The sequence below is a fragment of the Temnothorax longispinosus genome, chromosome 12 (assembly GCF_030848805.1).
Source record: "Temnothorax longispinosus isolate EJ_2023e chromosome 12, Tlon_JGU_v1, whole genome shotgun sequence".
Taxonomy (NCBI): Eukaryota; Metazoa; Arthropoda; class Insecta; order Hymenoptera; family Formicidae; genus Temnothorax; species Temnothorax longispinosus.
The window spans coordinates 6,643,236-6,652,855 of record NC_092369.1 but is presented as its reverse complement, the minus strand read 5'-3'; the positions used below and the strand labels follow the sequence as shown (position 1 = coordinate 6,652,855).

The window sequence follows — 9,620 nt, the reverse complement described above, 5'->3', positions numbered from 1 at the left end:
GAACGCCGATCCTCGTGCTCGTGCTCGCGCGATCGCGGCGTCTCGCCGCGGAGTCCGCGTGAAGTGGTGATTACCGAGCTGGACTCTCGCTGGAGCACGCTGCGATGTTTATGCATCGGAGTCGCGAAAGAAACATCAGCATACGTTCAATTTGCATATCTTCCTTATTTTTCTTCTGTTCTTTTAATCAGGAAGCGGCAATTTTTTACGACGATGATGACAGTAATTCAAAACAGATGCGTTTATTTTTATTTTTTTAAGTCGAAAAGTTCTTTAAAAGTATAATAACTATTGGTATGAATAAAATTAATAAATCTGTCGAGATATAAAAGATTATTTCCATTCCAGAATTGGGGAGGATTCTCTACGAGTCTAAAAATTAATTATCAATAGCACATGAATAAAATTAATAATTGATCGAATTTTATTCCGAAAGAAGATAAAGAGCATGGAAACTATTGGTACCATGAATAAAATTAATGTATATGGGTCAAACAAGACTATACAATGATAACAATACATGTAAAATATGATAAAAATAAGAAAAGAGAAGAGAAAGATAAATATTTTGACGAAATTGACATCTATTTTTTTTTAAATCCACATCAAATATGAGAATAATTTTGCAGAATAAAATTTATAAATCTAATCTGACAAATAATTTATCTATTTACGATTTTAGACAGTTGAATCATAATACTTGACATTATCTTTTACGTTCTTATCTGTAAAATTCACTTGTGGCTTATCAGACGATTGAAACATGATAAAAAATATGGTCGACTATATTTGACACACAATCCGATCTAGGCCATGTAATTTGCGCATTACGTGTAGATTGCATCAATCAATTTTCCCCTGGTTCAGTCAGCGGAAACAGTTTCGGCGACGGTCTTTCATGTTTGAGTTCACAAATCTCTCTTCGCAGCTCGTTGGACGTTTGACTGTCCAGCGACTCGATCAGCCGTATTTTCTGCGCTATCTCCTGCTGCATTATGGGCCGATACTTCTTCCCCATTCCGAGGTTCTCCATATCGCGCAAGAAATCCATTCTCTCGCGGATCCCTTGAGCCACTACGAGAAGCAGAACGACGTGATTTGTCGTTATGACATCACCATCAGTTTCCACGCGCATTACAAAAATCTATTTTATTAAATTTGAGGTGCTCTAATACTGTTTGTACGATTGTCGTAAATAACTTGCAGAAGAAAAGACTCCTTAAAATTTCGTATAATACCACATAGGTACGCGACAGACTGTGGTAACTTACAGTCATTTAGAAAATCCGCGTTCTCAGGTATTTCCGGCTCTCGTTTAGCCCTGTGAAGGATTTTGGGACCGTGAGGAGTCTCCGGCATGTCCTTCCCATAAGCCATCATACACGCCAAGTGACGTTTTTGCTTCTCCTTGTTGGCTAATTGGCGTAAAATTCATATCGTTCAATGCGCGTTTTATATTTTCGGCTACTATCTTGACTAAAGTAATATTATTTCTAATTATTACGTAAAGGCGCTGTCCTCCTGTATTGTTCTCTCTCGTAAGCACCGCTGCTTATAATCGTATCCTGTGAACGCCTCCTCCAAGCACTAGGGAATTTAACCTAGCGAAAAACGCTACAGAATATTATCTTGAAATCATTTTCTAGAGATTTTTTTTATTGCGATATTTACTTGATAATCTTCGGCTTTATCTTTCGCTTCTTTCTTTCTGTCGATGGAAGGTGGTAAAGACTCACCCTTGTCTACCGCTTCCTGGATCGTTTTCCTTTGCAACATTGTTAGCTTGGATTCCTCCATTAACACTAATATTTAATATTTATTAGATTAATTAGAGACGCGTTAAAAATCGTGTAAAAAAACAGGATTCTTTGCGTAAAGCTCAATATATTTAACACGCGTCGAATATTGGTTATTATTGTTTTACTTACGCTTAATAAGATTTTTCGTTTCCTCGCTGTATTTCGCTCTTGGGGGATTGTGAAACGCGCCCACCCCCAAACCCACCCTCTGATACTTTCGCTCCATCGGTTTCAAAATTCGCGAATTCCCGAGAGCGACGTGTGCAATCGCACGCTATTACGAGATGGACTGTCACGAGCTTGCGGCAATTGCGGTGGTTGCGGCTCGTCAAAGCGACAATCACGCATTCATCCCCCTCGACCCTCGACCGCGTAATCTACCATTTCGGGGCGCACGTCGCGTTTCTATGACTACTTGGAAAGATGACTCAACGCGATCGAACTAACTTTCCAGATTAGAATTCGAAAGCGTGAGCTATTACTCACGAGTGGATCTAATAAGTAGTAATTTCTGCAGCGGTTCACAAATCCACTCGTCCGCAATTAAAATTTTAATCGAGTTCGTACAAATCTTGAAATTCAAAAAGAATTGGAATAACGCAGTTAATTGCCACACTTTTAAACATTTAGATTTTTAAGATAAATCTTTGTATTTTGAGATTCCAGATTTAAAAATTTTATATCTGGATCTGGATATTTTAGGGAATTTATATATCGAAATCTATATAATTCTCTCGCATGTTGAATTTCTTTGATATATTAGTGTCTTTTTTACTTTAAAAATTTCTAGGATTTAAAAATGTCTAGAATATTAAATATCAGATGAAAATCCTGATTAACATTTATTTCATCGTAATTCAAGTTACACTATCTTTTTTCCAACTCTATTTCAGAAAATATAATCAATTACATTCAAATTACACTCAAATAATGTTTTTCGAATGACTCTTTTTACAATGATTAATCCTTAAATTAGACGCGCTCACATTCAATTAATTATCCATCATAAAGAATAGAAATGAAAAACAAAACATTCCCTATCATCGAAGCTCCGTGCTAATCAGACTTAATTAAATCTGCAGCAGATTTGATTTAAAAAAAATGTATTCGATAAATCATGCGATTAATTGAGACCGACGCGTATAAATAAACAATAGTCAATCCGGAGCAGACGCACCCGAAGGGATGCATGATAGCGTGTGTTACAGCGCGTGCGCGCCCGTCGAGCAGTCGTTTTCAACCCCCCTCGAACCACGAAGCCACTCTCGCGTTCTGCGCGTCGCAAGCACCCCGGCGAGATCGACCCCGAGACGCGCTATTTTTTCCCGTTACATTATTTGTCGCGCTCGTCCGCGATCTCACGGGTGTCGCGAGCGAGAATTCGTCGCCGATACCCCGCGATACGAAGCTGCCGGCGCCACGGATCGCCCTACCCCCTGTCACGGTGTGTCCGCGAAAGTTATTGATTCCCATCGCGAGCAGACGGTGGTGGTTCGTCGAGCACACCTACGGTCGTGTTTAGGAGTACACCTGCCGCGAAGGTAAACGGCGACGTGCGTTTCACCTACTTTCGTCACTGGCCGCGACTTCGATTGCTTTAAGGTGCGTCTCGACGCGTTGCACGGAGGCTGCCAAAAGGGGTAACAGGCAAGATAATCAGTAAAATTATCGAGATAAGCATGGGAATGTGATCTGATCTGATTATTGTTACTCGCTGTAATTTATTTATTAAAAAATAATCTCCGCGTTTGTTAGTACAATACAAACTCGCTGCGCGTAAAGTTCGTAAACCTACTTTATTTATAATAGCGAAATATATTTCTTAGAAGATTTGAGTGATTTAATAAACTAAAATCTAATAACACGCGTAGATATTTATGGATTACATAGAAAATAATTAATGAACTTTCAGGGGTGTGTTTGCGAAGAGCTATAGTTTGCGATCTACGTTAATTCTCAAAAGCCAAGATGAAGATCGGGCTGTTGAAAAACTTTTGCACTATTTTCAACCTGAGGCAGGGCACAATACTAATTGCCATATTCCAATTGGTAACAACAACCTCTACGAGATTTATCTCGAGCAATTAATCCGCTTCGTTGAGTGTAATTTTAATAAATGTCGCAGTTCTCATCCGGATTCAGTATGATATTCTTCATCCTGGCTCTGGCGCACGCAATGGGGATTCAAGAAATGGTGGTGAGAGACACCGAAGACGCCCTCGAGAGGGAGGCTTTGGAGGAGATATCGTCGAATCATCTCAACACCAAAAAAATGGACCTGGCGCATCACAACGCAACCGGTTATTAACACTTACATTCACGCGAGGCACAAAAATCATGCACGAAAGAAAAAAGAAACCATCGTTATCCCTCTTGTATAATTTACAAAAAGATGATTTTATATTTGTAGAAATGGTATATGCGATGTACTGTGGCCTCGTCATCACGGTTATCCACTTCATCTCTACTATGTTACTTCTCTATGGAGCTCTAACGGTAATCGAAATCGCTTGAAAGAATAGTCAGAGGTCAAGGTCTTTCTTGTTTACGATGTACTTGATTTTCAGAATAATCGTCACTTTATGGCGCCTTGGATGATGGTCAAGATCACTATTATATCAGCCTTAGCAATCTCACTATTCCTGGTAGAGGAGGATTGCCCTTTCCTCGCTACTCTAGGCGGAAGAGCTGGTATTTGCGAACGTATGTTGAAATTTTCAAGTATATAAAAATCCCGTAATGCTACGAATTTCTTCGGTTAAATTTTGTATCTCAAAGAAAATTCAACTGGGCCCTTATTCTTTCACAATTTAATAAAGAACATCGTAACCGTGAAACGAGAAATTTAGAGCGATCGATATATCATTTTACTCACTGAAGAATTTTATATTAACTTTATTTTATCACATGAAATATTTATCGTGATTTTTACTGAGAGATGATGGAATATTTTCAGGCCTAATCGCCTTCTTCCTGATAATCATGAGCTTTTACGTCTGGTTCGTGGTGTACAGTACTTATAAGAGCCTCGAGACGAAGAAAGGACTTATGCACGAGGTACACAGTATGAAAAAAAAGTACGCAGTTCCCGTACCGCTGGAGGTACCAAAGGCGGCGATTCAGATGCCGGTGAACAAACCTTACGAACTTTAAAGATATTATGAGATAACAATGGAGAATTGATTCGTCGATGAGGATGGAGAAAATCCTCGTAATATCGCAAAAACCGCAAGATTCGATCGTGACGAGCTCTCCGTGGCGTAGATGCATTTTGACAAAAATATATGTGCTTTCGGACAAGTCCGAAAATTGGGATGGCAATTAGAGATGGTTGTAAAATCGTGAAATAAAAGTGCATTATCTCGGAAAAATGATTGCAAACTGACGGAAGGTTTTCGTAATAAAAAGTGTATCGCACATAGGATGGCATGTTTTTGTTTATAAGATTTTACTATGTAAAGTTCAAGAGAACTTGCAAGAAACGCGCTTCTCATATTTAAATGTTTCTCTCCTTGTTCTGCCTTGTCAAAGTTCATGCATGTTCTTTTACATTCGTGCGTTGAGATGGCTCTTTAATGTAACGCACAGATACTAGTGTTTAGGTCATTCAATCAAAAAACTGTATATCCACCGTACGCTCACATGCGACACACATGCGTTTCGGATTTCCATTCGTCGGAATTCTGACGGGTGAAAATATCACGATTCCAAAAGTAATCTCTCTCTCTGCGAGTGCGCACTTCCTTTCACGCGCAAGACTGAATTTAATTTTTTAGTGTAAGCAAGTAAGATCTCGAATAATTTACGCTCGGTAGATTGATAACATCGAAAACGCTATATATGAATTGTAGACTAATTTATTAGAGAGAAATAGCGGGGCAGGACTCCGAATCGTGGCATAATCAGTTTTTATTTCGTACTTAAACTCAACTTGTTTGTGAAATTACAACCTCGTTATTTACGGTAATAACCGTGTGATATAAAGTGTAGAATCTCTTGTGTATATGTATATTAGATGTATGGAAAAACGTAAAAATAAAAATTACAATACTTCAGTACGATACATATGTATATGACGTGTATATATATATATATGATATGATTCGACATATGAAACAAAGACGTGTTCAACAAATCGCCAAAAACGGATGCAATCTATTTAAAATCGTCGAAGAGTAGGGATGTATATATCAATTTTATAGTAATGTATTTATATATAATATAACGAAAAGATTTACGGAGCTACAAAACACATGATCGATAGGGATACACGATTGCATTGCAAAGCGCTTACCGCGAAGCTACGGAAAATGATTATTTGCTTTTTGCCACAAGGATAATTTATGGCCAACATTTGCTTTAGTTAGCTGCAGCAGCGTTCTTATCTAAAATGTAAGAAAACGTGAGTATCACGCCAACAAGTAACTTGCGATGTCCCCCGTTATCACCTGGGGAAATATTCCTTCTGTTTTTTTGTTATATTTAAAAATTTGCTCTTCTATCAATAGGCGTCAGCGAATAGGCTCGTGTAACAAGTTTATGACACAATCTCTGTTAAGGTATTTTTCCCTTCCTCTTCTATTTGTCAATATTTCTTTTCTTTTCTTTTTCTTTTTCGGAAAAAAATCCGCGCACAACACACCAACGATATCACCAACAATTAATAGAACTCTTCATTTGGTCCTCTATCGTAACGTTTAGTACAAACGTCATTTCCCCTATATAAACAGCTCGAGTATTGTAATCCATGAATACGATGTACCTGCGAGCCGTACCCGCTCGTTCTTTTACTCGGCCGAAATGAGTGAAAACAATGAAGGAACACGAAGGTCATCTCTCGCGGTTAGGAGTCCACCGCCGGTTATGTATCCTCCGATCACGCTTTGTCATCGGTCAACTCGAGAAACTGCGCGTAAAAGTCTCTCGTGCACTCACCCTTGTTGTTGAATACGAACTTGTAATAACTACCGTCTGCGCATATCACTGCATAAAGGATCGTAAACGTGAAAGATTGAACGGAGCATGTAAAACGGTTTTTGTTTGACATTTCTTTAATTCACATGGTGAATTACGCTTACCTATGATGCTATTGTTATCTTGACCAAACGCGCACATGCACTGGGGACCGCCCGGCACTTGAAATTTGCAGAAACTCCAATTCGAACTGAAGTACTTTGGCAGGAAAGTGGCGGACGCTAAACTAGATTGGCGATTTAATTTTTGATCTTCGACGGCGAATACGTGTACGGTACCGTGATCGCTGGCAACGCACAGCCACGTAGAATCGTGATTGAAGTTTATGCTGAAATAAAACATACATATCAGTCAACATTTCGTGCACCACACGTTTCGTCACATTTCTTTTTAGATCGCTTACCAATAGATATTTGCGTGATTCGCTCCTCTTCTTAATTCGTTAATCATGTTACCGTTTTGCGTATCAAACACTCTTATCAAAGTACCTTTCTCCGAGGCAGTGGCCAATCTGGTGCCCTGCAGATTTAAAGCTATGCAAGATAAAGGCGTTTCGTGTGCTTCTATATTTAAGGGTTGCTTCTCTGTATTAGCCAGATCTATAACTGAAATACAAGTCGTCGGTGTTACGTAATCAATATATATTTGACGTGCAAGACGCATCGATCCCGTTTTTTGTTTTTTTTTTTGACAGATCTTACCTTGAACGTGACCGTTCTTTCGTCCGGGAAAGGCGAGTAAGGAGTTGTTGCTGTTCGGGCACAGAACGCACAACCCTCGCGGATTAGGATTAGTCTCGAATACGTGCAACTGTTGAGGATTTTGTGTAAACGTATAAACCTTAATAACACCCTCCAGCACTACCACTATCCTGTCTCTCCGCAACTTGACCCCCTTCACGGGTGCATTGAATTCTAGGGTAATTGCTGGCAATTTCTTTATATCGTCCCATATCATGACTGCAAACACAAAGTATAAAGTGGCCTCAATTTGTAGCAATATTTGTACCGTATATATATATAGAAAAGTAAAAGGAACCTTTGTTTGTCGGGTACATCGGCTTGGCTCCACCGCCAACCAGCGCCAGATAATTACATCTGAAAAGCATCTCCACATATCCGAGGCCCCCGTCGCTGAAGTCGTGCCTCTCTTTCTCCTTCAGCGGATCACAGTTGTACACACGGAATCCGTTCTCCATGCCACAGGCGAAGCATCCTGCAAATGCGTGAACACAGGCGGTGATACAGCTTTATCTGCTACACGTACATCCTTTTCCTTAGCAATATTAATCGACTATCGCGTATATTTACGATACATGCACGCGCCGACACGAGCGCAGAAGATGACTGGACCTGATAAACTCACACAGAAATGCGATATCGCGCCGACTTGCTTCAACCGTGCAACGGTATCGCTTCGAGATGAGATGGAAGGAAAAGGAGATGCAAACGAATGTACCGAATCGTGTCGTTCTTTTGCCGCAGCTTTCTAAATCGAGAGAGAATCTCTCGTTGATCCGAAAGAGAGAGAGAGCGGATCGTACGAGAGCGGATCTACGAATCTGCCGCGAATCGCGCGACGGGTCGCCGACGTTCCTCGGCGAAGAGGCTCTCGGTCGATCGATCGGCGAGATCGCGACGGTCCTCGGGTCCTCCGGCGTTCCGGATTAACGGCCACGGCGAGGAGGTTAGGAACGCCGAGGCTGAATTGCTCTCGCCGCGACGCGGATCGCGTCATCGTCGTCGTCGTCGTCGCGGTACCGTCTGCCGCGAACGAGCCGCGGACGGCTCGGCTAGGTTAGAACGCGGAAGCGAGACGGATCTCTTGACAGATACGCGCGGCGCGCGGATGCTCCGTTATCAGCGCGGCTGTCAGGCAGAACGCGCGAACGCACGTATGTACCTTGGTCCTGATTGAAGCCGGCGTAGAGCAGGCCGTTGCCGTGCGCGTTGCCCGCGGTGAGGTTCATCGTGGATCACTACGTCGACGAAAACATCCGGGACACCAGACGTCCGTCTCGCGCTCGCGCCGCGGCTCCTCGGTCACATCGCCGCTCGCCGCCGCCGGTCCGCTGCTCTTCCCTCTTCCCTGCCGCAGGCCGCTACGAGCGTGCCGCGAACGTGCACGCGCATGTGTGCGTCGCGTACGTGGTATGGGTGCCCTGACTATTTTCTCTGATACATGTGTTGTATATTAAGTATATATGCACTGCACTCGTTATTCGAGGCATCGAGGCATGAGTGTTATTAAAGGCTGACGATCTTATTGTTAGATCAGAAGTTCATGTGACTTCATGTGTCAAAATTTGGACGATTAACTCGTTACGTAATAATTTATGATTTATTGTTATTCATTGACGTTTCACCAACACGTGCAAGGGTCTGTTTTCTATTGCTGAACTGGCTGCACTAGTTCAGGGTTTATCTTTTTCTTTTCAACCTGGAGTAAAAAAGATAAACTCTGAACTAGTTCAACAGAAAACAGACAACAGACTCTTTAATTTTTTGGTGCCTCCTCGCCCCGCGGTCGCTGACTTATCGATTTAATCGCTGAAATATGATGTCAATAATGAAGAGAGGAACTTAATTAAATTTCGTCACATAAATCGCAAATTTAATAATAAGTTAGTTGTTCAGGTATTCATGTCGGCGATCGAATAATGTCGACGGTCAATAATATCGATATTCTTTAATAATATCTTGTCGGTGGTTTCTCGTTCGAGGTTTATAGGATTGTTTTACACCTTTTATTCTTTTTCCTTTTTCTCGTCAACGTCTGTATATGCATCTCTTTTCGTCTTGAGTGCAGAAAGTGCAGTATCGAGCAATTCTAGAAGCAGATTAAAAT

At 41.2% G+C, this 9,620-nt stretch overlaps 3 protein-coding genes across 5 annotated transcripts; 1 reads left to right on the top strand and 2 right to left on the bottom strand.

The window, feature by feature from the left end:
- Window positions 1–92: 92 nt before the first annotated feature.
- Window positions 93–2,646, bottom strand: LOC139823406 (UPF0193 protein EVG1). The gene is made up of 5 exons (XM_071795919.1): window positions 1,929–2,646; window positions 1,672–1,802; window positions 1,505–1,601; window positions 1,272–1,415; window positions 93–1,074 (listed from the first exon to the last, which is right to left on the bottom strand). The coding sequence occupies exons 1-5, from the start codon at window positions 2,023–2,025 to the stop codon at window positions 848–850; spliced, it is 696 nt and encodes a 231-aa protein (XP_071652020.1). The 5' UTR covers window positions 2,026–2,646; the 3' UTR covers window positions 93–847.
- Window positions 2,647–3,067: 421 nt separating this feature from the next.
- LOC139823407 (uncharacterized) lies at window positions 3,068–5,862 on the top strand. 3 transcript variants are annotated; one of them, XM_071795922.1, is made up of 6 exons: window positions 3,068–3,401; window positions 3,712–3,848; window positions 3,925–4,099; window positions 4,210–4,295; window positions 4,367–4,502; window positions 4,756–5,862. In XM_071795922.1, the coding sequence occupies exons 2-6, from the start codon at window positions 3,768–3,770 to the stop codon at window positions 4,950–4,952; spliced, it is 675 nt and encodes a 224-aa protein (XP_071652023.1). In that variant the 5' UTR covers window positions 3,068–3,401; window positions 3,712–3,767; the 3' UTR covers window positions 4,953–5,862. The 3 variants fall into 3 exon arrangements, with proteins under 3 accessions (XP_071652023.1, XP_071652022.1, XP_071652021.1); XM_071795921.1 differs by having other exon boundaries at window positions 3,068–3,439; XM_071795920.1 differs by having other exon boundaries at window positions 3,068–3,446.
- Window positions 5,691–8,932, bottom strand: LOC139823404 (WD repeat domain phosphoinositide-interacting protein 3). Its single transcript, XM_071795917.1, has 6 exons — window positions 8,676–8,932; window positions 7,812–7,988; window positions 7,475–7,732; window positions 7,177–7,378; window positions 6,878–7,101; window positions 5,691–6,782 (listed from the first exon to the last, which is right to left on the bottom strand). The coding sequence occupies exons 1-6, from the start codon at window positions 8,740–8,742 to the stop codon at window positions 6,676–6,678; spliced, it is 1,035 nt and encodes a 344-aa protein (XP_071652018.1). The 5' UTR covers window positions 8,743–8,932; the 3' UTR covers window positions 5,691–6,675.
- Window positions 8,933–9,620: the final 688 nt, after the last annotated feature.